The 23949-nt window shown below is 47.0% G+C and overlaps 1 protein-coding gene across 2 annotated transcripts; it reads left to right on the forward strand.

The window, feature by feature from the left end:
* Positions 1-7765: 7765 nt before the first annotated feature.
* On the forward strand, positions 7766-22523 carry LOC144157977 (uncharacterized). Of its 2 annotated transcripts, XM_077688682.1 has the most exons (5): positions 7774-8067; positions 9468-9532; positions 16621-16707; positions 19439-19474; positions 22347-22523. In XM_077688682.1, exons 1-5 carry the CDS (start codon positions 7875-7877, stop codon positions 22440-22442), a joined length of 477 nt encoding a protein of 158 aa, XP_077544808.1. In that variant the 5' UTR covers positions 7774-7874; the 3' UTR covers positions 22443-22523. The 2 variants fall into 2 exon arrangements, with proteins under 2 accessions (XP_077544809.1, XP_077544808.1); XM_077688683.1 differs by lacking the exon at positions 16621-16707 and having other exon boundaries at positions 7766-8067.
* Positions 22524-23949: the final 1426 nt, after the last annotated feature.

Consider the following 23949-nt stretch of genomic DNA (forward strand, 5'->3'; position numbering starts at 1 on the left):
GTAGTGAAACAATGAACAGCTAGGGATATTCTATGCACTGCGTTGTTTACACGCTTCTGGGTTTCTTTGCGGTTATAAATTCGTAAATGGTTTCATCTGGAGTAACCGCTCTTTTTTAATTGAGAGCGAGTTGTGCTTGAAGTGCTGTACGCTTGGACAGTTGTTCCTTGTGTCATATAGTATGGGTGAGGTAGACGGAAACTTAACTGAAACGACGCTCGTGTATTGCATTACATTCAGTTTGAATTGGCGACGATATTAAGACAATGTGTGCGAGTGGGCTGCGTTAACGTAATTTTTGCATAAAATGTGTGTTTCTCCAACAAATCTAAGTGGATGGTCAGGGCGCGTCCTGTCTGTTTCCGCCTTCTCATGTCTTTTAAACCTCCACATCACAACGCTGTCTGCTACCATCATCATAACGGTGCCATGGGTGCCTAGACACCGTATTCATTCTAATTTAAGGCGACGTTTTTTTCACAAAACTCGTAGCCTCGAAGTCATACCCCGCATTATATTCGAAGCTCACGTACGTATACGTGAGACTCACAGTGAGGCTTTGCTTTGTGCGCTCGCGCACTCGTCATCCGTGAAAGCTCTACGTGCGTGAAGCTTCTACGTACGTGAAACTAAAACGGTCTATTGAGACTTTGCGTGAGCTGGTGACGGGCCAGGGACGCACGGATGAAGTATACTCGGGAACAAGTTGAGAATGGCAATAGCTCATGTACAGTATCCCTCCGCCTAAGCTACGACCCATATGTCAACTAGCGCGCGTTTTGAAAGGAAATTGCTATGAATGGGCGATATCGCCTGCATTTTCTCACGTAGTTTGTTTGTCGTCGCTGGAGCATGTGAAGTCCGCAAAATCAGGGAAATGGTTCGTTCCATGTTCAAAATATTCTCAGTAACGCACTACTTGCGCCGCGACAAGTAACATCCGGATGAGGTGATCAGGTACAGCGGCAGCTTCCGTTGCCGTTCTTAAGTTGTATCCAAGTATAGTAGGATAGCAGCTGCGTAGCCCTCCAAGAGCTACACTACCGTTCGGGCCATTCATGGATGGCGCCACTACAGTTTCTCATCGATGGGACGGTGTCGCTATCTGTTGAAAAAAAAAAAAGGCTAGGTACGTTTGGTTCGATTTCGGCAGATGGCCTTGTTTTTTGTTCTTTTCTGGAGTTGCTGTGTGTTTTCCCATAGCGGCGCTGCATACAAGAACTCTATTCACCTCTATGTTATGTACAGGAAGAGCGAAAATGGAAGAACCAAGAAAGCATTCCGCGTTGTGCCCAGTACCCACCCACCTGGCGGTAGTGCACGCAGAAAGGTTCTTCTGTAGAGGTGGTGGATGGGTTTCACACTTTCAACGGCGATGGGAGCGTTCTGTCTTGATCATGCGTTTTATTTCGTCTAAGTTACCTTTCACCAGGCCACAATAACGCACTGAACATCCACTTTTCATATCCCATCCAGGTTAAGTTCTTCCTGGCCGTCCTACATACCACCAAGAATCAATTGGGGGCCCCCACCATCTGCCACTACTCGAATGCTTGCGCAAGGTTTGCGCAAGGCGATTTGAATTTACCGCGTTCCACAGCTACAAGCCGGGTTCCTCGATGCCAGCGCTGCAGTACGGCGGAGACGCACGTGAATGGAGGCGGCCGATTACAAGGTTTATAGAACCGCGTGGCCGTGCTCCACGTGCGTTCCAAGCAGAACGTGGAACCTAGCTAGTGGAACCTTTAGTTGCTGTTGCCCCGTGATTCCTCAAATGCTGCCAGGAGGCGGCGGTTTTCTGCAGTACATGTAGAATATCATTTGCTATCGAAAAACCAAGCATCTAGGATTTTTTTATTAAAGGAACACTGTGTACTAATTTCCTGCCTCATATTTGCGTAATGTCTTGTTCTTGTTCAACAAAGTTGAAAAGTACGAACATATAAACCGGGCTTAGACGTTTACATGTGGCAGTGAGTATATAAGACTATTGCGCAGTAAACATTTTAATTTGGCCGGGTGGCTGAATCGAGTCACAGACAGACATACAGACATACAGACCGACCAAAATTTCTGGGTTTAAGCACCCCAAGAAAGACTATCGTCTTTAAAAAAATCGCCTCCGTAGTCGGGATCGAACCTGGTTCCCTCGCGTTATGAATCCGGCATCTAGGAATTGCTCCACTTCAGCTTTTGTTTCTTTAATTCATGGGAGAATACGCCCAAGCATGACAGTGCGAGGACTACATAGTGAAGCAAACAAAAGACTGCACTGAAGTTAGGAAAAGCACAAATCCACCAAAACTCAGGCGAACACACGCAAGCGTTCAAAAGAGGGAGCCAGTAAGGTGGGCGGTCAAGCAAATTTTACACACTATGCGCAAATGCCACAGTTTCTCGGAAGTATGACTTCGTTGACCTTGGTGGCTCTGCACGCTTATCACCTAAGCGACATCGTTACAGATTGTGCAAACCAGTCAACCCAAACATCATAGGGTGGCTCGCCAGGATAGCCGAATGGCAAAAATCGGATTGAGAAAGGCGTGATATCCCGGTCTTATCTGAGCGTTCGCTGTAAAATGTCCCGGAAAGAGAGCACCTCTGAAATATACAAAACAGGGATCAATTGTCTCTTGTCGAGGACACAGGCGGCAATCTGTCGACCAAGCTATAAATAGACCCCGGTCTTTCATCCAAGTTTTAAGAGGGAGCGTACCAGTGTGTACGATCCCTGTTAAAGCTTTGATGAAAGACCAGGGTCAGTTTGTAGCTTGGTCGACAGATTCGCCCCTCTGTTCTCGACAAGAGACAATTGATCCCAATTTTGTATATTGCAGAGATGCTGAACGGTCAAATGCCTTTGCCAAATCTAGTTGTACTAGGGGTTTTTTTGGTCGAAGTACGTGAAAGACACTCAAGTATAAGACCTTGGTAGGTGAATGTTCGTTTGAATAGATCGCCCACGGATGGCACATGTCTGATGGTCACCAACTAGGAGCTCAATTACATTTTGAAGACGGTTGGCCAAAATCTTAGCGAATAGCTTATAATCTACATTACATAAGGAAATGGGACGATATCCTTCTACTTTACGCAGTTTGTCAGGATCATTACTTTTAGGGACTAGAACAGTGTGGCCTTCGTACAGCGTAGGTGGAAGATATCCAGTCTTGTAAGCCTCGCGGTAAACCTCAAGTAAAAACAGAGCCAGCAAAGAACAGAATATGTGGCAAAATTCGGCAGTGAGACCAGGTCCTGGGGTTTTGCCTTTCACCAGTGACTCAATGCTAGGCACTAACTCTAGGATGCCAATCTCCTGGTCAATAGATTCACATTCGTCCTGGTTTAATTTGGGCAACAAACTAATGAATTTGTCAATAGACTCCTCGCTCTCCGCTTTTTTTTAGCTTGGAATCATTCCGGCCGCGCAGAATTTCCTTTGGGTTCGTTGTGCGGGCGCTGGCTTTTGGCTTGGCCGCGGGTTCTGGCGCGCTGTTCACTTTGGGAGTTATGTGAAAGTCTGCGGACAAAACGATATGGGCCTGCCAGTCATGGAGAACTATCAGCGGCAAGTTTAGAAATAAATATCAGGTGATGATGGATGGAATGGGAACTTGGCGCCTTACAAAAAAAACTTGAACGCAACCTTACGCCGGCTCAACACGCTGTAGAATGAATAATGATCGGGGTAACACTTGAAGACAGAAAACGAGCCTCCTGTATCAGAGAATAAACTAGAGTAGAAGATATCATAGCCGCAGCAAATAAAAACAAATGGACTTGGGCATGCCACGCAATTAGGAGAAATGACAATCGGTGGTCTATACCGGGGTGACAGAGTGGACACGGAGAGAAGGGTATAGAAAAAAATTGCAGCATCTCCACTCCGTGGATGATGTCGAGGGTGCGGAGTACGGGGACTCGAAATGACATCCAAGTTGTGCCCCGAGTGACATCCCATTTGCGCCTGAACCGTCATTCGATTTGAGCCGTGAGTTGCACCTTGGTTATTCCCTAAATGAAACTGCAACTCACGGCTCATATCGAATATCGCTTGATTTTCGCTTGATGGTGGTGTGCACGCGGATGGACGCGGACGGACACTGGGAGGTCCTAAGGTACTCCGCACCATTACAGGCGAGGGAGTAAGCCGTTTGACTCTCGGGTATTAACTCACGGTCGTAGCACAATGGGTAAGACGACTGACACTAACTTTGTCAGGTCTACCAGACACAGGCCCGAATCCTGTCGGTGCCTGTGTGATTTTTTGCGATTGTAAATGCTCTGCGCACGGACGCGGCCGGACATTGTGCGGTCCTAAGGTACTTCACACCTAAAGGAAGGCCTATTACTACGTTGAGGGAAGAAATAACGAACGAATGAACTCGAGTGGCAGGGGACAGGATTGGTTCGAGGTCGATGGGAGAGGCCGTCGTCCTGCAGTGGACCTAGTGGGCTGCTGCTGCTTGAAGGGGCCACGAAGACAAAATTTTGTCTTCATAGTCCCTCTAAGGTCCCTTTAATAGGATGCAACAGCCGGGTCTCTGATGAAAGGAGAGGGGCCGCCAGCTCTGCTGTTTTTCCGCCTTGCACCCCTAGTGCAAGCTGCGTCAATTTTTTTAAATGCTTCTTTGTTTACGTTATGCTGTTAGGTCTCGCCACTGTCACGGAAGTGGTCAGCAAGGCTCGAAGCGTGTTGATCCTCAACCGTCTACTCACGGACATTTATGTAAATGTAGCAGATGCGCCGCACCGAATGATAAATGGCCGCATTCAGCGCTTTCGTTTCTAAAGGAACGTGATACTTATCCTTGATTAGCGGCAAGTGCGTTGAAAACAAAATAACGACTCAACGCTCAAAATAAGAGGCGGTTGGGCCACGTTGCCGCAAGCTTCGGATCCCACTTTTTTTTGCCCTATTTCTATGCGCAGTGACGGTGCTTCTTTTTGTTCCTACACGAACACTGAATCATTAAAATTGCCACATAAATGGTAAGTGCGCAGCTAGCGTGACCGAGCTATTTAGCTCGGTCAATAGCCCGACCACTGGTTGCTCCCTTGGTCCCATTTTAAATGCAGATCATTTCTTAGCCTCGCCTGTTCCTGCGTCGGACGGTGTCAACAGTTCCGCGTCCGCAGCAGGTGCGCCTCTCCTTCCCTCCTCTCTCTCAACAGCAGCTGGCGCGCGCATGCGTCGTAGTCAGCCCGTTCGCTCCGTCGCGGTCTCGGCGTAACAGGTGCGTGATAGCAGCGCGGTGGGGCGTGGAAGGGCGCGCGCAGCTTGCGCATGCGCGCTCTCCCCCCCCGTACTGCTCTCCCTCTACTGCGCGCGCTGCAAATATAGCGGCTAGCGGTCGCTCGTGTTTCAGTCACTGCGTTGCTCCTTCCTTCCTTGGTTGACGCTCGTGCCCACGTTTACTCGTGTCTGCTACTCTAGCATCACGGAAGAAGCGATGGAAGCAACACTGCCTTCAATCAGTACTGAGGCCCCAATGCTCTGCATTAACTCGTGTTCCCCTCGCGGGAAGGCGCGGGATTTTTTTTTTAAAGATGTGGTTAGCAGAAGTGAAGAAAAAAAGCGGTATCTACGCCATGCTCTCATGAGGGGTGCGCATGTCCACAGTGCATAAATATCACCCAACTGCCAATCCTTTATAAATGAAAAACATCGGTCGCCAACTGAAACTTAGCATGTTTGTCAATTTTTTTCTGTTAGAGTAAGGTGCTTATAAATACCCACAGAAGTTGCCAAGACCCCAGCACTCTGTTGGGATATATGGATGCTTATTTACGCATCTACTTATTTGTATAAAAAGTAAAAAGTTTATGCTTTTGAAGAACTGTTCATTGGTCAATGTTCCGGTCAGAGGCCGACCTTTGTAGCGAAAGATTGGCCGCTGACCGGGTGTACATGTATTTAAAGCTTTTGCAAAGGTATTTCAGAAGGTCGGCCTCCAACTGAAACGTAGACCCAAAGGTCGTTCTTTAAACGAGTACGCTTTCGCCGTCATACTCATGGCGGTAATCGGGCCGGGGACAGCTTTTCTGCTTCCATTATGTAAGAAGGCGCAAAGAGAGACGGTGACGCCGAATAGGAAGTACATAGGACGACGCGCCACTAGCAATTGAAAACTTTATGAAAACACACAAATACATTAGTGCGACAGACACCGATAACCCAAACTTATGTACACACACAAACAAATATCTATAAAACTACACTGGCCTATATGAATGTGAACCATCAGGTGGACAGTTTGCTATCTTAGCCCGTGTCACCCTAGAAACGCCAACTCACTGTAGGCTGAGGATTTCTTAATAAAGTTTTCAGTTGCTAGTAGTGGCGAGGTGATTGAACAGTGGCGTTACGACTAAGGTCACTGTGCAACGCCACCCCGTTACAAAGGGGAAGCCGCTAAGCATCATTATCATCATCATCATCATCATCACCACCATCATCATAGTGTCGCCCTCTGGGCAGTGACCGGTGCCTATGGAGACAGCCACGCTGTGTCCGTGCATTTCACGGAAGCTCCCATAGCAGGCATAAAACTAAATTATGGGTGAAGTGCCTTTCACAGAAGCCTAAAACATCGTCTAATTTTTACCCCTGCATGTGTTGGCGACTTCAGCATAGGCACAAAAAACTTATGAGACGTCAGCACTTGGGATAAAAACCTGAACGCGCAGCTGCTCAAGACAGAATCATAATTACTGGGCTAACGACTACTTTTGTTCTGACAGCATGACTGCGCGGGTTTCACACGCGAGTTTTATAAGTCACTTAATTAAAAAGGGGGCGGTTGGACTATTGACGATTGTATGATTAACGTGCTGAAGCTACGTCTAGTCTATGGGGCACGCCGTTGTGAACGGCTCCTCCGGATTAATTTTGACCACCTGCAGGGGATATTTAACGTACGCTGAAATCTCGACACACGGGCGCTTTCGCTTCTCGCCTCCATCTGAAAAGCAGAACAGCAGGCAGCTCAGCAGAACAACGCTATAGCCACTGAGCTATCGTTGCGGTTTGTTTGGACTGTTAATTCATTCTTGTAACTGTACTTGTCCTTATAAATTCTTTTCGTCACCACGGACAGCGATTTTTGACAAATCGCAGCGGCAGACGGGCCGTGTTTAGTTAAACCTGGATCTTCGATAATGTCGAGAAAATAGTTCCATAGGCCCCGCTCATGTGCCAGTACCACACACAGTACGCGCTTAGAACGCCATTGGCAGCGCGGCCTACATGACTGTTCCTCAGCGTACTGACCTTACCGTTGTCACATGTGCTAGACATTGGTTGCTTCTCACGACGTTAACAGCTTGGATGTCTCTAGATGCTTTTGCGAAGGAAAACTCGCTTGCTTTGTGAATTGTTTCTGGCATGTTTCTTTACAGTCCTGGTAAATGTTGCCCAGAGCTTCGACTGGCCGCTTTATCGTTCCCTTGGCGGTTTGTTTGCTTGCTTGCGGGATTTCATGCCTTCTAGCGCGCGTGGACAACTTGCTCATGAAAATATCACGTCGACATTTTTATTGTTATACCGAATTGTTTTTATGCGTTTTATTTTCAGTCAATTTTTTGTTAAAGGCTTTATTTTCAGCGACCAATGCTGGTAAAGGTGGGCCTAGTTTTATGACATTTTAAGAACAAACGCCGCTGCTGCGTCTGTTACAACGCTTGCTGTGCTGTGTATGAGGGGCATTACGTTGTTATATGCAGGGAGATAGCGGAACCGTTGGGAGAAAATAAGTATTAAAAATAAAAGGGCAGCTATGGTCAAAATGTCAACGATCAGGTGACGCCCACTCTGCCTTAAAAGACGAGTTTTACGAAAAATCCTTAAACAGTGTTAAACGCCTGCCCTAAAGATGGTAGGTTTGAATTTTGTTATAGCCTCCATTGCTCTGGTTACGTTTGTCGTTCTCTCAGCGTCGGAACCGGAGCCAGGAAGCTTCAACAAAACCACCAGTGAAGAAGACATCCCTGAAGAAAGCACCACTGAAAGAAGCACCACTCAAGAAAGCCCCTCTGATGAAGACAACGAAGAAATACAATTTTGCAGTGAGAAATTTATTTATAACTTGTTTAGTTTGAGGGTTTCAAAGCCACGCTCAAAATACTAGCATGCCGTGATATTTGGGTGTGCCGATTCTACTCCTCAACTTCCAAGTATACCCAGCATGGTTTGTCGCTTTGGTGCCGCAAGTTGGTGCTGCCAGACAAGGTCGAGTTCAAATGCAATCCTTGATTTTGTTCCTCAGAAGTTTTCACATTATGCAGAAATTTTAAAGATAACAAGTAAAGAAAGAATGGTATGCTTACACGTATATCTACATTCAGCTCCTGCAGCCAATGTATTGGAACATGGCTATAAGTACAGGCTATTGAATGTGACATCATATGCGTGTTTAAGAAACTAAGGTTATCGAAACGTTCGGATTCACTGTGAATTCTACTGGGGAATGTATTTTCCCCTGTATTCCTCACGTATTTCGATCATTTAGTTTGCTTGTAACGTTTTACAGCCGGATATGGTTAAGGAAGGCACTTCCACTGCTGTCGAAAATAAAATTGTAAACAGCGGAAACACACTGTGGTCCAAGAGTGTGGAACTGCAAGCAGAGACGAGCCGACAAAACAAACATGTTTTATTTAAGCGTGCCGGCAAAACCAAACCCGAATGTCCCACACACCGCGATTTCGTGTGTTCACAGAAATTATTAGCTTGTAAGCAAGTTTACTAGCGAAGAACTCACAGAACTAGACTTCTGGGTTCCATTTATACAAAAGAAAACGGCTTTAAAAATGCGCTCGGAGGCTACGAACCTGTATAGCTATCCATAGGTGGTGTTGGCCATGCTCGCACGCCCTGACGCAAAAGTTGGCATACTGAAGGCGCAATGAGGTGGCGTCGGTGAAGTGGCGTCGCGCCGACAACTCGGGTGAATTCGACAAGGGGACCGTCTTCTTATCCTCACGCAGCATCCGCGATTTCTACCCTCTAATGTTACCTGTGGCACAAATACTGCCAGACCCGAGGCTCTCGCTGCTTAGGAAGCGTATGAGAGTTTCGAATGGGAGGCTCGTTGAAATAGCGGAGAAAGTAGAGCTAGCGGTCAAGAACGCCAAGGAATGGCACATAGGGAGTAGTCGGGCATTCGTTTTCGTGTGGAAACAGAAATTTTGAAATGTGGGACCCGAAAATAGGACGTTCGTATTATCCAAGGATTACCAAGTGTTGCGACCATGCGTGAGTGCTGTGCGTGTGTGTGGTGGGGGTTTGGGTGCGAGTGCAGTTGTTCGGGGTTTTTGCGTTTGCGGTCATTTTACCACAGAACCGCAACAATCAGGGCTTTGTTGTTTTTATTTGTCTATGAGCGCGTTTTTTTGTGTGTTACACTCATTCTTCGTCTGTTGCTGTTGTTTCGTGCTACTTTATAAATGTTTACTTTTGTCCACAGACCTCACAGACCCAGGGGTTATAAGCGACATACTGACCTGCGTGCTCAACCAAACCGACCATGAGGTAGATATAAATTACTTCTCGCGACATTACACGTTCGACCGCGAGGCGTGGAAGCCTAAAGAATGAATCGAAGTAAAAAAAAAAATTGGCCTCAAAACACTGCGGGTTTAGAGATAAAGTCAAGTAAAGTGATTACCAGAGGCCGGATTTTTAGGCATTAGAAAAGCGCGTTTTAGGCTCCAAAAACAGGCAGACAAAACAACGTTTTAGGCTTCCAACGTCTGAAATATAGACACCATAAATGTATACATGAATGCAAATAATTTGAAATGAAGACTGGCGAGACCGGTATCTACGTCAGGAAAATCAAAATTGTTGTGGTTTATGCTGGCACAAAGGCGCGAACACTTGAAAATAGCTGCTCAGTTACCACATTAAACTGCTAAACTATAGATAGCATTCACTGAAAAGTTTAACTGTCAATTTGTTCGCTTGGCATCACTAGAAGCGGCCATGTCCGTGCCTCTTCGGTATAGTCATGGCGCGGTTTTTCCACTCGCTCATGCCTCGCAGAAAAAAAATGGCTACGGCTTAGCCCAGCTAACCTTTGATATGCAAAGCAAAAGCTTGGCTTAGTCTGGTTAAATCTTGCTTTCACTTGGTTAATCTTTGATTTAGCTGTATTGCCGACCACGTCTCAAAGCCCTTCGGTTCCATGCAACGCTTACAGAAGGAGGCCAGGCGAACGCGGCGTTCATTCGTGGTGAACGCCGCGTAATAATGCCAGCGTCAATACTGTAAAATATAAAAAAAAATGACTTTACCATTCATCCCTAAAAAAAGGTGAGAGAAGCGCGAAAGCTTTCTCCCATCAAATCTGCGTCAAAAGCGCTTCATAACCTTCGCAAAAAGGGCGTCAAACCTTCGCTGAAAGTGAATGCAATCGATTGTCAAGTGTTCGAAGACACGAATAGCAAAGAACGAACCCATACGACAATGTTTCAAGCAATAAGTAAGCGCATCCGCGAAGGATCTATACCTACCCGTGTTTTAGGAGATAAAGACATGTTGTACTCCTTCATAATCGATGCGTGTATTGTGCTATCCAGAAATATTGCTTTTTTGCCGTTTTCAAGTGCCCGTTTTGGCACAATCGAAGCCCAGCATCACGCTCGGGCCGTGTATACAGAGATGTTATCAGAGCTTTTCGGTGGACCAACCGGTCTATGGAGAAATGTATTAGTTTTCTGACCGGACCCCATTGGTACCGCTAAGAAAGCTTTCGCTTTAAAAAACGCAGCAAGGACACATAAGTGCTGTTTGAGTTGCCAATGCGTGAGCAGTCATTGTCAATAACACGACGTTTAGCTGTACTTCTAGATTTGCGCTGGGGGTAATGTTTTCGTGTTTTTCCGCGGGGTATGTGCAGTGTACTGGCGTGAATGGCCACATTTCGCCACCGCCGAGGTTGCGGCTTCCGTCGGTGTAGATGCTTCAGACTCTCCCGCTGTACGGTACGAGAGACAGAGAGAGAGAAAACTTTATTCTTTAAACAGCCCTAGTCCGGGCCGTCGTGCCACAGTCTCTTCATTAGGAGACGGTTGGTCCGTAGATCTCCCAGAGGTACGCACTAACACGAAGGCAATGGGCCGCCAAAAGTTCTTGCGTCGGTTTGATCTACGCCAGGTTCAACCAGTCCTCCCAGGAAGCGATGCGGGAACGCAGGTGTGGTGGTAGGTCTGGCGGATGGCACTCCCAGTAAAGGTGTCGTACTGATGGGTAGGAAGGGCAGTTGGGTGTAGAGCAAGTGGGACGCGAGAGGATGCCATGCATGTAGTGGATACGGGATGGAGTGATAAGAGATGAGGTCTGTACTTTCCGGTTCACAGAAGCGGCTTCACTGGCGACGGCGAGGTGGGGGACCGGGAAACACTGCCTGCTTGCGCGTAGCGCGAAGAGATGCTGTCGGCGTGCCTGATGTGAAATCTTTTGAGTGCCAGGGTGGCACACATGGGGCCACAACATGGACGGACCCGGGGAGAGTACTCGGGTAAGCTCGTATGCTCGAGCATTGCCGTCCAAGTTGGCGTGGCCGGGGACCCATACCAGCGTTATCGTGTGGTGAGGATGGGCGCGAAGGGCGCAGTTGAGGGTGTCTGAAGTATGAGGGCGTGTTGTGCATCGAGAACTATTTCGTAGCGCCACCTGCGAGTCACTAAACATGAAAATTGGGGTGGCAGGGGGCTCGACTTTCACAGCACATTCGACGGCGGCGGATATGGAGAATTCTTCGAGGGTTGTACAAGTTGGGGCGTTTTTGAAGTGGACAATGGTGTCTACGGATCGGGTAGGGCTATGGAGGGCGATAGCACCATCTCTAGAAGTGGAGTCAAAACTGGCGTCCGTGAAGTAGATTGCCGCACCATTCTGTTTAAGCCAATTAATGCGCCTGTTCAATGCTTTTGTACGTTGTTGCCTGCGTACCAAGTTGTTAGCAGGGTGCATGTGGCGAGAAATACGCCCAATTACTAGGTTTGGGAAGAAAGACCGGGGAGGAGGTTTGGGAGGGGTATGGGGAAGACTGTCTGTTGGGTAATTTAAGAAGGTGAGAATCGTCCGCATGAAGCCGAGAGCTTTAAGAGCTCAAGCTGGGCCAGGAGGCGAGATGCGATCCGTTCTTCGAGGATATTCTGGATGCCTAGGGCTAAGACGCCGTGTGTGGCGGCATAATGAGGTATCCCCATGTCCAAACGGTAAAGGGCACGGAGGGCTCCTTCAAGGCGGTTTGTCTGGGCAAGTGAGAGGCGGAGGTAGGGCACAGTGTACAGGACGCGAGATGTCGCGAAAGAGTCCACAGTGCGGAGAAGGTAAGGCTCTTTGAGGCCTTGTGTGCGGTTAGAAACGCGCTTAAGGAGTGAGAGACCTGATACTGTTGCGTAAAGGGGCTTGACTCTCCGGAGATGCTACGCCTCAGGGTGATGCGGGTATGTATGTGTATGTATTTAAGTATGCCCGGTGTGTATGTAAATAAGCGTGAGTATTAGGACTCGCACGAAAGAAAAAAAAAAACAGCGGGGTAAGCGTTGGCTTATAAACCCCCGCGAGTATGCGCTGTAGCCCTTAGTAGTGAGTGATTGAGTAAGTGAGTGAATAAACCTTATTTAGACGAGCTTCAGGCGCTGATGGTTGGGCGCCCGGCCGGTGGGGGGCGTCCTCTAGTCCTGGAAACCCTGGTCCACGCTGGCTACCTTGGCCCTCTCCACCAGGCTACGATGGACTTAGAGGTCGGTGATGGCCAACTGGGCCGCCCACAGCTCGTACGTTGGGTGAGGATCGGGGGGCAAGAGATGGGGCTTTCTGACACTCCCATACCATGTGATACAGGGTGCCAGGTCGGGGACAAAAATTACAGGTAGCGAGTAGAGCTTAGCAACGTGAAAACTTGGGCGAGTTGGTGATGCATGTTGAACCACAGCGCAAACTACGAGACAAAGGACGATAGCAAGAGGACACACTAAGTGCTTCGTTTGTCCTCTTGCTATCGTCCTTTGTCTCGTCGTTTGCGCTGTGGTTCAAATAGCAGGATTAAATACTTTGTGGCCGTTTAAGGTGTAGTTGTGCTTTGTGCTTTGCGGAGACGTGAAAAGTGTACTATGTGTTGTGCAATGTGTACGTATACGTGTATTATGCTTGATGTGTTGTGCAATGTGTATGTATACGTGTATAATGCTTGCGCTGTTCTTTATTGCATGTAATTGTGCGTTGACAATGCCTTCAACAAAATGTATGTTGCTGTGTTGTGCTATGTTTCTTCCCAATTTGTGCCCGCCAGCCGGCGGCCTCTGTTAGAGGCCGCAGTTAAGAGCCCTCTGTTAAAGGCCAACTGCACCCAAAATTTCGACCGCGCGAAATCACTGTTCCTGCATAGAATGACTATAAATGTCGTTTCAAATCGCGCGCCATCAGCCGCAAAGGGTTCGCACAACATCCGACAGATGGCGACGAGTGCACTGGCCAGTAGGAAGACGCAGTGAAACATCCCCCTCGCGAGGGGCACGATCAAATGCAGAGCATTTCCGGGGGCGCACGACGTTAAGTAGTTTGCGTTACGTTAATGTTGCTGCACTTGTGGCAACTGCTGATGAGAGAGCGCTCGTCAAGAGTAATTTGAATGAGTCAAGGATATAAGGCGCGTTAGTAGCGTCCCATTCTGTGTCGGCTTTGTGGCGCAGTGGGTAGAGCACCATGTACATTGCGTTCCGCCCGCAGGGTCGAGGGATCGAAACCTGGCGCCGCATAGTATTTTTTTTATATAGTAGGGACAACGACGGTGCGGACTACGGACGCCAACGCGGGTGACATCGTGAGTTACTGAAATGCTCTGCATTTAAAAAGCGCAGTAGAGGGTGGGGTACATGGCATGAAGTAGAGTGGCGTAGGATAAGATTGTTTGAAGCCGGCGAAAGGTAGTCCCCTTGGCTCTGGATAAATGGGGATGTGGTGGCGGGAACTGTCGTCGTTTGTGGGGGTAATGGGCCAGGATGTCTGTGTAGGAACTGAGAGTAGCGTACTTGGGAGAGCGAAGGGGCTGCGTGTTTTCGTCTTCTTGAGAAATGGCGCGTTGGGAATGAACGCGGGCAGCGGCGTGCGCCGCCTCATTTCATTCGAAGGACTCGTGTCCGGGGGTCCAGATAATTTGTATTTCAAGGAGCTGGCGCACGCTTTGCAGAATTTTGAGGGCCGCGGGTGTTAAGCGACCTAGCAGGAAGTTGGGGCAGGCGGCTTGCGAGTCGGTCATTAGAGGGATGTAATCGTCTCCAGTGGTGGCGGCCAGAGCGATAGCAAGTTCTGCTACCTCAATAGATGTCGTGGGAACTGTAGCGGCTGTCAGTTCTGCACCGTCGGCGTCGGTTACACTTATGGCATGGGCAGCTTGCTGGTCGCCCGGAGAGTCATCCGTGTACCGAGTAAAGGGGGAGTTTGGAAAGCATTTTCTGAGGGCTCGTATCCAGCCTTCTCGGAGTGCCTTGTTATATATGAGGTGAATATTTCCAGGATTGGGTGCTACTTTGATAGATTGTCGGATGGCTAGAGGGATGCGTTGCCTCTGTTCGCATTTTGGGGGAAGCTCACGCCAACCGACAGGACTCTTGTTAGTAGCTAACCGAAACCATCGCTCCTAAAAGCCAACCTTCTACGTCTGGTACGTGCCTTCATAATCAGCCGCATTACCTTCATTACTACTTTCTTAAGACGGTTAAAATGAAGTGAGACAGGGTCAAATGTATCAATCGGAAGACAACCAAGCTTGCGATAGGCGTGTTAATATCATCCTCAAGAGAACGCGGCATGTGTATCAGTTTTCACAACACCCTCGAGCACAACGAGCCGCTAAGTGCCACAGGTAGGCCAACAACGTCACGAAGGGCCTTAATTCGCCACCCTCTGTACGTTCTTCACCACCCAGTACGGCCCGAAATTGGTCTGGATGGCAACGTGCGTCAACATATCTAAGGGGACACCTTCCTCGCAACATTCACCCTGACCGGCACTGCGAGTGGATCAACTCCTACGCGAAAGCCCACCACGAACCCCTCGCCATCAATCTTGCCGTCTGTACACAGATGCTGTAGGCGGAATATCGCGAACCCAACTCTCCCTAATATCGACATCACCTGCGATCATTGGGTCTGACACCTACGCGCTGCCATTCGTAATTACGCAACAGGACAGGTTTCAACCCAAGTAGATAGTAACCTCCGCGCGTTCATGACGACAGACTTCGACACGTGCTTGTGGTTTTGGACACCAGCCCACTCGTCACTGACGGAAAATGAACTGAATCACTAGGCAGCCGGAGGTTTCGGCAACCGGATGAACCTCGGTGCAGACGTTCAGCTCCTCAGCACGGAAGAAGCGACAGGCTGGTTGTCTCCCGGGACATTACTTAAAATTAAAAACTAGGCTATCCACTTTACCCATCGGCACAGCCATTCTTAAATCGATTGCAATCTGTTGCATGACCAGGCTACTGTCTAACACTCCTCTTTTACCACCGCAACTTTCCGGACACACACTCAGGACTATGCTAGGGCTGCGAAATTCTTTCTACCCCTCTTTGGTAGAAAAAAAAGTTCATGCTTGCCCACAGAACCCTCCACATTAACCACGCAACTGAACAGTACTGAGCAATGAGAAGCCGTCGTGCTCAGCAACAAAGCAACCCTTACAGCAACAGGCTATCAAGCGGCCGGAGGTCTCCGGCAGGTCCCACGAGCTCCTGGCAGCCGTCTGACGGTAAGAGGCCGACACCACTCTTCCAGGAATAGACCCTTTTTATAGTTACGAAATGGCAATAAAGTTTACCTGAACTGACCTGCCATAACTTAACTTTACGTAGCCGTAATGTTGACGCTCTATGTGACAAGCAGCCTCAAAAGCATTATACGTCAAGTTGCATATATCTGTTACCGTCGTTAAGCCTCAAACCACAACGTTGTGCTAAATTAAAAAATAAATCACGAGAAATCGTTTGGTTATACACCTATGCAGATACGTCCTGCTCGTCGCAGTCAGGGGAAGGGGGGGGGGTGGCGGCTTACAAGCCGTTTTGCAGTTGCTTTTTTATATTCGCTTCATGGGTCATTTATTGCTTACGGGATTATTGCACCCCTCCCCCCTCCTCAATCCAATGGTCAAACTGGAAAAGAAAGCCCGCATCAAAACTAAAAAAAAATTTCTTGAATCGCAAAACCTGAAGGAGCACTCGGCTACGTGCCATAGAACATTAATCCTGTCGTATTCCCAACTCATTAAAAGTGCTTAGGTGTCCTTAAAATTTTAATGTGGAGAATGGGGGATAAGGTGAGGCGACGTCGTTGTTCCAATGGACACATAATGCCTTTGTAGACTAGTTCGGCACTGCCAATACTGCGGAGTTACAAAGCTCTATTTTATAATTTACGGCCGGAAAGAACATTTTCCTTCATTGTGCAGAGTTCTGGGTCACCTATATAGCACTACAGCCGCACTTGATATGTAGAATAAATTCTAAACATTCTAAAATCCGTTTGTGCTGGCACTTCAAAGTTAAATTGCTGGCATGGGTAACATTCGGCTTCATTATTGTGACCTTATTTCTTTTTTAGGGCTGCCAAGACTGTGAACGGCTGGCGGCATACCAGCACAACAAAAGTGTTAGTCTTCCAGAACTTGGGCGTGAGCTGTGTAATAACGTAAGTTTATATAAACTCCTGGCCTTCATCGAACAGACTGGAGGAGCAATAGCTTTATTGTCTGAGGGGGCATGAATGCCATTGTGTGGGAGTAGAGGACTGAAAAAGGTGGTAGCAACGGTTGTAGAATATCTTCTTTTACCCAAGTTTACATGTCCCTCTTTACGGCTATGGTAGGTTCTAAAATAAGATTGCCATATTAAGAGTACACTTGCGTCACGTCAGTTTCTGGGGGTGGGCTTCACTCACTGAGAGCCCGTTAAAATAAAATGGTAAGTGTGTAATCTGTTATAAAATTGCGACGATATACAGGTAAGGTTAGTAGGACTGAAAAAGTGTCTCTGGTGTGGGTTTTTACACTTGCTCAACCCGTGTGAGAAATTATATTAATTTAGAGCCCACGAATGTAATTATGTTTGCTTTGTTACATACGTGGTTAAGCGTTGCATACGCCAGTAGTTGTAGTCGAGATGCGAGGCATCCTGACCCACCCAGGAAAAACCATCACGTCTCAGTGATCACTTTTCACCAGGATTTGCTCTGAATTAATTTGATAGGAATTGCTCTTAGCAACGATTCAGCCTCGTGGGAAATTTCCTGGGAGGATACCTTTCTTGTTAGTGTTCTGTTTACGAAAAAAACAGGCGGAGTTTTCACCCAAACTGCAAGTCACCAACACTGCTACTCCACATATTTCCGAAATCTCAACTTCGAGGCTGTGACCATCCTGCAATGGTCCTGACAGTGTATGGGCCGAAAGATGGCGGTGACGATCGTCTGGTTTGCATTCCGCTTCGGAGTACTTCAATGCTTCGATGAAGACGATGTTCACAGATAATTCGTGCCACAGAGTCACATACTAGAGGAAAATCTGTCTCTAGTGTCTATGCGGGCCACAGTTCAGCGACTGTGGCGTTGTGGGTACGCTAAAAGTGTTCTGCTCTAGCTGGGCATGTCTGACCAATAAGCTCGAAAGTAGTATGTGGCGGCAAAAGGTGCGCTTATGTTTTCAAAAGGTCGTCCTAAGACGTTTTGGCACTATAAACGAGCATTTAGTTAAATAACTGAGCTTCAGAAACTTTTGAAAAACAAAGGGCAACATAAAAAAAAAAACAGGAATACAAGATTCATTGCCTTGTGAAACCAGCCTTGTTCTTGCCTTGTGAAACCAGCCGTTTCCACCGTGATCGTGGAGCTATTGCACATTACGGCTATTTTGCTTACACGTTTACACTTTCTTTATTGTGCTTACTTTTATTCAGCGTTTGAACACGAGCCCGAATACCAGCAGAGTGCCCATCGACAAGTACAAAAATATTCCTTATGCCCCGAAGCAGTGAATTAGAAACGGCAAATGCTAGTTTCACGTATTGAGTAAAAAAACTAGAAAAAAATCACTTTAAAATAAAAATTGTAATCTGGAGCCACAAGATGCAATGTCTTATGCCACCGTAAGTAAGAATAGAAACTTCCCTCGCTATCCGTGATGATTCGCGACTGCAGCGACAGATTGAGGTGTATGAACTGAAGTATTTTGCATTTACGCTCTGCTTTCGAGGTCGGAAACCGAAAAACGAAGTACATGCGGACATTGCGTGGAAGATACCTCTAGCACACTTCAGTGCAGAACTCTGTCCTCAGCGCTGAAGTAGGCTTACTTCCTGCACCACACGAGGGCAAAAAATCCCCATTTTGTTCTCTCGTAAACTCTCGTTGAAAAGAAACTGTGACTTTAAAGGGGCCTTGCAGTGCGCTTTCAGCAATGAAAAACCTCAAAGCCCCTTTCGCAAAAGAAAGATGGTTACAACGTGAAATTTTCTTCCATGCAACCACAGTCAAAGCCAAAGTTCAAAATCCAAACTGCCTTGACCGTGTCGGAATGGGGCACTCGAATAGACGTCGGCTTCACAACGCGAGGGACCCAGGTTCGATTCCGACCACGGGAAGCGTCTTTTCTTGTTTCATCATCATCATCATCATCATCATCATCATCATCATCATCATGACCATCATCATAATCATCATGAAAATGATAATTATAGTGCTGCGCGCTCCGATTGTGTAAAGTTGGCTTTCCTGCAGTGCGTTTTGGTTACGACACCGACATCAGTGAGATAAAAAAAAGCTCCCACATTACACATGTTTTGTCTGTGATGCATCGTATGAAATTTTATGTGTTCCTACAAACAAAAGATCTATCAAACCCCACATCAGCTTCGCCGCAAATTTAGCTTCACAATCGAATTCTTAAGGGCTTCGAACATTATTCACGCGCACTTACTTTCTTGAACTCCAAATCTGCTTTCTCGCAGTTTTATTTTTGTGTCGGCCGCTTGGCTGTTATAATAAACATGATCTACGCAGGGCGCTTCGGTACGTTTGGCCGCGATCATACAAAAGTTCATAAACAGTTGTTCGCCATAAAACTAAAATTCGCAGATATCCACTATATTGAATTATCTGACAGCATTATCTGACACGGGTTGTTACTGCCGTCTATGTGAGAGTTTAGCTAAAAGTAATTACTACGTAAGTTTCGCATTATTTATGCCCATAGAAAAGGAGGGATCGGTTCTGGGGCCAATGAAAATGTTATGCGAAGCGATGCTTGATGTCTCTCACGGCCTTCAGTGTTTACGCGGGTTTCGTGGGCAGATATTTCGCGTGTATCGTTTGAACTTATTTTGTTGTGCCTGTTAACTGCGAATTACTACGGATTACTTTCTTTCAGACGAACAAGCTTTTTTCTGATGTTGGAGATTTTGAGGTGAGTTATACAACGGCCATTTGAAATACCACAAAAACCTCCAGAATAAAAACAAAATTCTCCACCAAACAAAGGAAGTGCTATTTATTCATTTATTTATTTATTTATTTATTTATTGAACGATACTCTTAAGGCTTCTAGGGCGTTAAAAAAGAAGTGGGTAATACGCTTTAACAATGTTTAATATAGCATTATTGAATGATGAAGGATCAGTTATGCTGGTGACCAGGGCGGGAAGGTGGTCCCCTTCCGACGCAGTCTTTGGCATGAAGGAATTGATAAACGCATTTGTGCGGCAGAATGGCACTGCTATTTTTTAATTTGTGGTCAATGCTCGAGATAACATATGAAGGAACTTAAAAAAAATGCGCTTGATGTCAGGGTTAATAGAGTATAGTTTATGAAAAAGGTACAACTGAGCTATTCTGCTTGTTACTGAAAGGTCAGAAAAGTGTACCTCCATTTTAATTGAGGGTATACTAAATATACGAGGGTAATTGAATACAATACATAGGGGAGCACAGCTTTGAATGCATTCAACGGAATTAGCTGGGGTGTGAAGCGCTCAAACGTGGGACAGTAGCAACAGGTTCCAGAAAAAAAAAAGCGTAACACGACAAAGCGCACCTAACAAATGGTTTATCGAGACTTATTGAACATGTATATACGCTGCTTTTAAAAAAATAGCCGTGGCTTAGCTCGGCTATGCCAAGATATACGTAGCGTGAGCTAAGGTTCAGCTGGTTATTCTTAGCTTTCCTGGTTGTCTAGGATTAGCGCAGTTCAGCCTCCTCGCGACGCCGCTTTGGTACACGTTCCTCCCTTTGGTACGGTGTCTCCGCAGCACGTTTAGCCCTCTTCTGTTTGTTCTTCCTACGTTGAACCGAAAATTGCCAGGCAACTACTTCGAAATCTAATGAGTCAAGCTTTTCCGCTCTTCTGCGCCGCTGAGCATCAATTTCGCCCCCCTTCTCTATGGCTATACCACACTGGCGAACGCCCGGCTATATGCATACCCCCACTGATACCTCTGCACATGCGCACAAAACGAGAGGCGCTATCGAGCGGCTCTGGCGCAGCGTCAGACTTGGCTACTGCGCAAAGGAGGCGCACAGCTGGACACGCGCCGGCGCAGGTACGTCTTCCGCGGCTATGATGTTACTCCTCTGGATTGCGCAGGCCGGCGAGGCGCGCGCAGCGGCGGCTCCGGCGTGCCAGCTATGCGCCGTGCGACGCCACTGCTCCTCACGCATGCGCAGCACAGCTCCCCGGGAGCCACGCGAACCTGCTGAAACTCGGCCAGTGTAGCTCACGCAACAAAAAACAACAACAAAAAAAAAATCAGGTGCCCCTCCGTCTAAAGACGACGATAAAGTTTCGCCTTCGTCTTTGGACGACGGCAAAGCTTTTTCGTGACGGATCATCGTCGTCTTAACATGGTGGGGGGCAGGATCTTTCCGTGTAATATAGTGCGTCCATGCGCCCTTCTCCAAACTGAAACCACTTCGACCATGTCGAAATGGAAAAAATTGGGTAGACGCTGGCTTCATAACGCGAGGTTCGATTCCGGCCACCGGAAGCGTGGCCGGAATCACCTGTTTTCACTTCATCCGTTTTCGCGTTACAGACGCAATCAGTGACAACACTAAAGTTTCGCTTTAAAAAGAAGACAAAGAAAAATTTCTTGGAACGCGTGTGATAAGCAAGGCACGCGGGTTACGTGGGGCGGGTGCTCTGTTATTACTGTGGCAAGAAATCTACCTCTATTTTCCATAAGGTTATCCATGGTGCGCTTAGTAGTCCCCTTCTTTTCCGGACACCATGCTGTACGCTTTTCTTATCGCGCGCTGCATTTTATCTCTTGATCTCAGGGGAACGGACGCTTTATTGTATTTCTGAGTGCATTCAGGCTTGCAACAAGGCGTTGCTCTGTATGCAGCACCAACAAGCCCATACTGACGTCCTCTCAACGACATTTTCAAGGAGATATGACAGCATATTGCAAATAGATGAGACATACGCTTGTTTTGACCTGGCGAAAGTTTTGTTCAACAGTAGCTTTAACAAAACGGGGGCTAGTGAAATGTCGTGGCCCAGGAAGCCCTAACGTTATAAAATTGTATTCGACAGTGTCAAACTGAGCGTAGAGCATATTGTAGAGCTCTTCGGAATAAGGCTTCCGCTCCGTTACTGTCGGCATTTCTTTGTACATAAACACACGACCCGAATCTACAAGTGAGGCATAAACGCTTACTCGGATAGCGAGGCATCGAAACTAAATTAGCGGCAGCATCGGCTATGTTCAGTGGGACCGCGGCGTCTTCCGCCTCCGTCTGGCATGGCGGCAGAAACACGTCATTGAGCAATGCTTAGCTCAAGCGGTGGCCTCACCCAATTGTGTAACAATGAACAGCGAGCTAGGCAGCTGTGCTTGTTTGTAGAAATCATTCCGGTCTACAGCCAACATGATAACGTAGAAGATCAAAAATAACCCGCACGAATTTAATCGCTAAAGTCGATAACGATTTCCAGAAGCAAAGTTAAAATCATTACTCGCGGTGCTAAACTCGAGGGGGCACTCAGCAGCGTTCAAGTAACCATTGATGCTTTCGCATTCGAAAATCATGAAAAGTGCTAATGTGTCCTGGGATTTTGTGAACTTAAAGATACGATTCCAGAACTTCTTCGAATTAGAACTCCATATTCCGCCACTGCAAGCATTGAAGAATGGCGTGCAAACTGTTACACAGCGGAAATATGTGTTCTTTACTGCTGTACCTAAATTGTTGTATTCAAATTGTACATTCCCAAACTTTTCACCCTGATATGGCCTTTTGTTTTTTTCTTCGTACAAACATATTTTCTCTTATAGAATAAGACGAAGGATGACGATGTGGACTTGGATCTGATGGCAGGATTCCGAAAATGTGAATTAGAGTACTTCAGTTTGCATTTATTCGCGCTGTAGAACCAAACTTGTATGCGGTACTTCCCGGCTGTACGTACAAGAGTGTTTTTAAACGAAGATAAATAAAGTTACAAAAAATTGGTTGCGTGTCTGCTCACTTCGCTGCAAGTGTCGTCGAAAGACGATAGTCTTCTGCCGCCTCTGCCACGTAAGCACCTCTTCTTTTTGCCGCCCACCCCTCACACTCTTCCTCTCCCGTCTCGCTCTTCTCACGACAAACAGGGCGGAGCTAAAGACAATTCAATTTTATCGCGTTGCACTGCCAGTGCGCCATCCACTTCAACATTTCGTTACTATTGGACTTCTTGAAATATCGCCGCGGGTTGGGCGTGAGAGCTTTTTATATTTCTCAGTCAGAACATTGTTTTCAACGTGCATTTTTGATCTCCTTTCGCAAAAATAAGGAGCTATGTATTCCTAATTAAACGAACACTGGAAATACCGCTCATGTATTGCTGTACTGCGTAAAATATGCCTAATGTTTTTTTTTTCTTCCTCAACATTGTTGACAAGTATGGAGTGTGTTTCATCGATTTAGTACTGTGGAAAAGTTTTGCCGATATAAACTTCTCCATCAAGAATTCATTTTAACGTTTGGCTGGAAAAATGAAACGAGGGAAAGACAGACTAAAATTTTGGCGTTTAAGTGTCCCAAAAGGAACTATCGCTTTAATGAACTACAACAAGAGCGGTCATTCTACTGAGTAAGGCCTGTTTTAATTGATCTACTGTGCAAGCGTTCAATGTGGTACGTACTCTCCCTCGTAAGGAAAAAAGGGGCTAAACGGGCGGCGCGCCCGCAGGGAGGAGTAACGGTACCTACTACCTACTCTTCCACATTCGCACCCTGTTCCAAGAGCACGGAGAACGCATGCGCCCTTTGTGCTCCCAGCCGGCTATCTGCAGCGCATAGAGCTAAAGCTGCGTTGCGTGTGCACGGGTGTGCATACGTCTCTCGTTCTCTCGATTACGCTGCTAGTACGCCTGCTCTCTAGGAGAGGATAGTTTTGTCACAGTCGTCCCATTCTGTGCGTCTTGACTAAAGAGCTCTACCCTGAATTGCATGTATATGTTGTTGACACATTTTATTGTGGCCCTTATCCAGACGAACTCACGTCGACTCCTTACAAGAGCGCGGCCACTAAGTCTATTCGGCAGACGGACATACAGGGAGAAACCTTGTTTTAGATTCCCTATTAAAATTAGGTCGAAGTTCTGGGTGAGTTTTTACCGCTATTTTTTCCCAAACTCCCGTGGTGGGACGAGCCACCTCTCCCAAGCAGAGGTACGGGATGGAGGAGTTGATAAGGGTATACCTGTAGCTATGCCATTCGTGTTCCCTGTATGTGTGCTTGCCTGTGGGTCTTTCTTAACAGACTTGTCATTCCAGTCCACCTGGGAGCTATTTTACAGCGAAGCTGTGCATGACTTATAGGGTTCCTTGTATTTTTGTTCTCCTTCAGTACAAACCCCGAGAGCAAAAAGCCCTCGCGGCAAAGCCAACTTT

Source organism: Haemaphysalis longicornis, unplaced genomic scaffold, assembly GCF_048455015.1.
Source record: "Haemaphysalis longicornis isolate Haplotype H1 unplaced genomic scaffold, Haemaphysalis longicornis Haplotype H1 scaffold_10, whole genome shotgun sequence".
Lineage (NCBI taxonomy): Eukaryota > Metazoa > Arthropoda > Arachnida > Ixodida > Ixodidae > Haemaphysalis > Haemaphysalis longicornis.

Excerpts from the sequence above, each read along its gene's own strand:
- LOC144157977 (XM_077688682.1), top strand. The coding sequence starts at position 7,875 with ATGGTAGGTTTGAATTTTGTTATAGCCTCCATTGCTCTGGTTACGTTT. Across the intron at positions 16,708-19,438 it reads GGCGTGAGCTGTGTAATAAC|ACGAACAAGCTTTTTTCTGA; the intron begins GTAAGTTTATAT and ends ACTTTCTTTCAG. Across the intron at positions 19,475-22,346 it reads CTGATGTTGGAGATTTTGAG|AATAAGACGAAGGATGACGA; the intron begins GTGAGTTATACA and ends TTTCTCTTATAG.